General features: G+C 64.1%; 1 protein-coding gene across 9 annotated transcripts in view; it reads left to right on the forward strand.

The window, feature by feature from the left end:
* The window catches only part of TOM1L2 (target of myb1 like 2 membrane trafficking protein), an 82,729-nt gene that overhangs the window by 54,467 nt on the left and 22,523 nt on the right, over nucleotides 1–5,739 (forward strand). For all 9 annotated transcript variants that reach the window (XR_003004073.1, XR_003004072.1, XR_003004074.1 and 6 more), the window contains 3 exons: nucleotides 2,473–2,607; nucleotides 3,778–3,912; nucleotides 5,590–5,706. Coding sequence is in view for 6 of the 9 variants with exons in the window: in XM_024752265.1 (XP_024608033.1) it covers nucleotides 2,473–2,607; nucleotides 3,778–3,912; nucleotides 5,590–5,706 (387 nt within the window). In the remaining 3 variants the exon portion in view is untranslated. The remainder of the gene's footprint in view (nucleotides 1–2,472; nucleotides 2,608–3,777; nucleotides 3,913–5,589; nucleotides 5,707–5,739) is intronic.

A 5,739-nucleotide genomic window follows, 5' to 3' on the forward strand; every position in this document is an offset into this window, starting at 1 on the left:
GGCTGTGTTCTCGGGAGGTGGCAGGGAGCTGGTGGCCGGGCTCGCAGTACCTTCTGTGGATGGGCAGCTCCCGAAACCCTGTCCCCGTGAGTGCGAAGCCCAGGGGCACGAGCCGGACGGCACAGCAGCTTCCTTTTGTCCAGGGAACGGAGCCCATTGTTTAAATCAGCGATTGTTTATTGATCTGAAATTGGATGATTTAAAACTTTGTCGAGGGCTTCCCTGGTGGCTCAGCGGTTGAGAGTTCGCCTGCCGATGCAGGGCACGCGGGTCCGTGCCCCGGTCTGGGAAGATCCCACATGCCGCGGAGCGGCTGGGCCCGTGAGCCATGGCTGCTGGGCCTGCGCATCCGGAGCCTGTGTGTCCGGAGCCTGTGCTCCGCAACGGGAGAGGCCGCAGCGGTGAGAGGCTTGAGGGGTCTGGAGCAAATGGCCCATGTTTGCATAAGGTTTTAGTCCTTTCTTTGGTGTGCAACCCAGGGGAAAGGAGGAACTCCCTCTGGGCCTTCCAACCCCTGACACGTGGGCACGGGTGGGCGGGGCAGGGCGTAGGTCAGTGAGTGGGCCCTGTGATGCTGACCCGCAGCTCCCAGGACAGGCCTTCTGCTCTGACAGCAGCCGCTCTGCCGCTCCCTGGCTTCTTGTGGGGAAGCAGACCTCCCGAGGCCACGGCCCCTGAGGCAGGGTTGTGATTCTCAGCGGGGCCAGCTGTCTAGAGGGGCTCCTGCGCTGTCACCATCACCTCAGTCCGCTGGCCGCCTGCGTGGCCATGCTCCCCTGTCCCTGCAGCAGGAATCTTCGCATCGGTGAGGCCATGTTCGCTCTGACTTGACAAATGCTGTCTGACTGCCTTCTCTGTGCCCCCGGGAGACTCGGCAGCTGGGGGGCACAGGGGTGGGCACCGGCCCAGAAGGTGCCCGAGGCACACGGCATCTCCCGCCCTGTGCTTCCCCCCAAGGTGCTGGCGTCAGGGGTGTGGTCAGTTGAGAGCACTGCCGTGGACACAGACTCTGCTAGCAGCCCCGCACCCAGACTGCACAGGGGTCCCGTGCAGGACGGGGGCGATTAGCCAGGACTGCTTGGTTGCTTATATAGCAGATGCCAACCCCAGCTGCCTAGGCACAGAGCAGTGCTGGTCACGACAAGGCAGGCTACCCGGAATCCTGGGTGACGGCCAGGGAGGGGACAGACCTTCTCCTGAGTGTCCGCGCCGTCCCAGCAGGCAGGCTCTCCCTGCTCCCTGGTCCGGGCTGGCACGTGGGTGCGAGCCAGGGCCCACATCTACCCATAGAGCAGCCCAGCCCTCCGAGGGCCCAGGGCCAGGCTCCTGAAGCAGGAGGACGTCGCTGCTCAGCTGGGCACGTGTACCCCCTGCGGGGCCGTCCATGGGGCCTGCTGATCGCTGCTGGACAGTTGCCCCAAGAAGTGTCCGCCGACTGGAGAGAACAGTCGTGGTCTTCTTATGTCAGACCTGCTGGGGGTGGAAGGCAGCATAAGTTGAAAGGGCTCCCCTGGAGCTGTTGTCTTTCTGCAGCAACGAAGGCCGGAGGCGGCTCCAGGAGGAGCTGACTGCCGCCTGCTTCTCCCCGCGGGCAGTGAAACGCGCCCCCCGCCAGTGTCCAGGAGGAAATGTGACCACGAGGGGCTGTCCTGACGTGGGCGTTAAGTCCCCGCGTGTGCAGGTTGGATGAGCAGGCCCCGGGAGGCCGGGCTCACGGCAGGGTTTGTGGTCGGTGAGACGCAGCAGCCAGACTGAGCGAGGCTTTTTGGAGACTGCCCTCTTGGTCAGAGATGGGGGGAAGCAGCTGGGCCCTGTGACAGCGACAGAGCTGCAAACAGGACGGCTTTCCTCCTCCTCCGGGCCCCTCTTGGGGGGCTGCCCTTTGGAGGCACTTCGCTTTTTGATATCTTCTATAACTTCCAAAGAACAGAATTTAAAGATAAATTTTGACAGTTCCTTGAATCAGAGACGAGCGGCAGCCTTTTGAAATATGTGTTCCTTCCTCCCCGTGTTGTGTCTTACATAACGGAAGCTAGTGGCCGAGCTTCCCAGCGGACTGTCGCACACGGGCGCCTGGTGCCAGCGCTGTGAGTAGTGCAGGTGCACCTGGCCCGGCCGCAGTCACCTCGCCCGTCGGATGGGCGGCCAGGCAGTGTGGACTCCGGCTCCCTGACCTACTAGGGTCAGCCTGGACTTTCATGCGCGGAGCGTGGAGGCCACGCCGCTGTCCCCGCGCATCCTACGGGCGCGGCCTCTCCAGCCGCACGTTGCCAGGCACATCTCCTGGGCTCAGCCCCATGCTTCGGTGTGGTCGCTCCGTCTCCGCTCTAGGATGTGCCCCACGCTGGACTGAGTTCTGTGCTTTGCTTTCATTCGTGCTCAGCCTGGTGGCACTGGCAGGAAGGAGCAGCGTGGCTGGGCCGCAGCCCTGAGCGCCCCATCGCCCCTAACAGGCCCCCTCCTCTCCTCCAGGCGTGGGCCGACGCCTTCCGGAGCAGCCCTGACCTCACGGGCGTCGTGCACGCTTACGAAGAGCTGAAGAGGAAGGGCATGGAGTTCCCCATGGCCGACCTGGACGCGCTGTCCCCCATACACACACCCCAGCGGGTGAGCCTCGGCGGCCGCGTCCCCAAGGGCCTGTTGCAGGGACAGCTTCTGAATTATTCAGCTTGTCGTCAGCCTCCTTAGGGCTCCAGGGCATTTCTTGTTGATAACGAGCGGGTTTGGGAGAGAGACAGCTGGTGGCTGGTGGCTCAGGGCCCCCCCCCGCCCCGGTTTTCACCCCAACTGTGGGAGAAGGTGACAAAGGAGCAGTGTGGACGCTGTCATGGAGATGGCAGCTAGGGTGGAGCCATCCTGGGAGGGGCCCGGCACCTGCTCTCCTAAGCCCAGGCGTCTAGTGTGGGGACCGCATCTCCCAGGGCGGCTGGAGGAGCCCCACCTCCACATCGGCAACGCCGAGGGGCTGGCGAGGTCCCTGTTCATGGGTTTTTGAACTGGACAAGTCAAATGGATCTAAAATTTACTTTGGGCTATGAGTGGTCACCCTTGACTCCCGTCAGCCTTGGGATGCAAAGCCCCGGGAGGGCCCGCTGAGGGCAGCTCCCACATGCTAGCAGCTTCAGGAGGGAAGGTGCCCAGGCAACGCCATCCTTCCTTCCAGCCAGGCCCTCTTCTGCCCCGGGAGAGCCGGAGGCTCAGGATCTGGGAGAGGCACCCACCCCAGCTCCCTCTGCCACGGCCCCGTTTGTCCATCTCTGAGGGACGGTGCCGTGCAGGCCTCCCGCGTGGGCACGGCTCACGTTCAGGGGGTCGCGAGGGGCCCAGAGGGAAGCACGAGGACTTGGGCTTTCCTAGCGTTTCTCTCACGTGATCCCTCCAAGCCACTTGCTGCACCTTGTGGAGTAAACCTGTTTTATTCTTCGAGCCGTGACACAGAGCAGCGTGGCGGTTCCTGTAGTTACAGAGAACGTTCAGCAAATTGCATAATTACTGTTTCTATTAGTCCGCTTGTAAAGGCCAAAAAGTAACCTTCTGGTGCCAAACGGGGGCTCCTGATTAGAAAACTTACCAGCAGGCCCTCCCCTCCGATCCCGAGGTGGTCCTGACGGTGGGAGGGTGGCCAGAGCCCTCACAGGCTGCGCTCGGGGCTGCCTCTGTGGCCCGCCTCGGTGTCTGTGAGGTTCGTGGAGGCAGGAGGGGTGGGGGGGCGGGGGCAGTGCCAGGCCACTGCCCAGGCGGCCCAGGCGGACAGAAGGCTTTGTCTTTGCCGTGCAGAGCGTCCCAGAGGTGGACCCAGCCACCAGCATGCCCAAGTCCCAGTCACAGCCGAGGACGAGCAGCGGTTCCTCCTTGGTGCCGCAGGCCCCGGCTCTGAGCGCTGCGGGCCCCATCACGGCCAATTCAGAGCAGGTACGTGCACGCTTAGGGGCCACAGGCGAGCCTGCCGCTGCCCTCGGTCTCCCAGGAGACAGAGGAGGCCTCCCCAGACGGGCCCTGTGAAGGGTGTCGGCGACACGGGTGCAAGTGCCCGGCCCTCCTGAGGGCGCGCTGTCCAGGGCGGTGGTCACTCGAGGTGGGAGGTGGGGGGCTCCGGGCACAGCAGGTGGGCAGTTGGGAGGACGGGGCGGGGCGGGGGCGGGGCTGGCAAGAATCACAGCAGGAGGTGAGGCCAAAAGCCCGGAGCGAGCGAGCGAGCGGAGTTGTGAAGGGCCTCGGGTGTCCACAGAGAGGTTTAGACTTATCCTGAGAGAAGGCAGCGTGGGCCAGGGCGGAGCCTGCAGGGAGGACCAAGTCCTGCTGCGTCCCGAGCAATGCCCAGTCTCCCCGAGTTATTTCCTGCAGGGCTAATGCTGCCTCAATGCCAACCTGGATTCTTTTGGAGGAGTCTGGAGACGAGTCTTTAGACAAATCTATACAACTTCCATTAGTTAAAAAGTGAGGATTGGTCAGACTTGAAAGAAAATCCATCCACTGTTTCTGTTTTTTAAATTCTCATTTACTATTTGTGACAGTTTCATTATTATGGAACCTCATTTAAACAGAGGGCTCAAGCGATTGTGTCCGGTTAGCGGAGTGTGTGCACATTTCCGCTCTGTGGGCCCCGAGGAGGGGGCAGCCGGGCAGGTGGTGGGCTGGGATCGGACAGGCCTGGGCTCAGCCCGCTGCTCCTGGTGAGGCTTCAGCCGGGTCGCTTAACCTCGGTCTCCTGTCAGTAGACCGGACGGCGGTCCTTCTCTCCTGCCCACCAGGCGTCATGGGCCGGCTGGGCAGTGGCAGGAAGGCCCCTGGGATCCCCGGAGCAGGGAGGAGGTGGAGGCCACAGCTGAAACTACTGCTGCCCCTCCTGGGCCCCCGCCACAGCCGGCACCAGGCCTCCCAGGTGGCCCTGGGAAGAGGAAAGGCGGACGCGTTTGCAGTTGGACGGCCACCGAGACCCTCCCCTGATTGGCCATCTGCGCCCGGGGGGAGCTCAGGAGCGGTCGGGAGGAGGGTCTGGGATGGGCGAGGGGACGTGGGCAGGACGAGAGGGGGCTGAATGCGGTGAAGAGGGACAGCAGACCTGACTGGGCAGTGCGGGGTGTGCCCCTGGATGGCCACGGCTGGCCTGTGAGGTCACCTTTGCACAGGTGAGGACACAGGCTCAGAGAGCTGTCCCTGCTGTGGGAGAGGCAGCCTGGGTCCCGGCTCTGGGGAGCTCCGTGGAGCTGGCAGTGGGGACAGGCACCCCTGGATGGGGAGCCGGTGGGGAAGGCACGGCTCAGAGGCCGCTGTGCTTGGAGCCTCGATTCCGGGCCAGAGCCTGCAACTGTGAGGTTCCTAGTCGAGGACCCCAGACCCGCAGGGACCTCGGGGGCCACGCTGTCCACCACGTGAAGGAGCAGAAACGGGGCCTGAGAGGCTCACTTCCCCTGCAGGCCCCGCTCGGCCCCCTCCCCCCGCGCTCCGACCCAGCACTGCCCACGCTTCCCGGGGCTCCCAGCTGCCAGCTGCCGGCGCCCCCCGTGCGCAGACGCAGACAGAGCTGGCCCGCGTCCACCTGGTGCAGGCTCACTGAGCCCGTCCCCACGCTTCCCCCGGCCCCCACAGATCGCCAGGCTGCGGAGCGAACTGGACGTCGTTCGGGGAAACACAAAAGTCATGTCCGAGATGCTAACGGAGATGGTTCCCGGGCAGGAGGACTCGTCCGATCTGGAGCTGCTGCAGGTGAGGGCCTCCGGGCCGGGGGGTGGGCGGGAT

The sequence above is a fragment of the Neophocaena asiaeorientalis genome, unplaced genomic scaffold (assembly GCF_003031525.2).
Source record: "Neophocaena asiaeorientalis asiaeorientalis breed wild unplaced genomic scaffold, Neophocaena_asiaeorientalis_V1.1 scaffold540, whole genome shotgun sequence".
NCBI classification, from domain to species: Eukaryota; Metazoa; Chordata; class Mammalia; order Artiodactyla; family Phocoenidae; genus Neophocaena; species Neophocaena asiaeorientalis.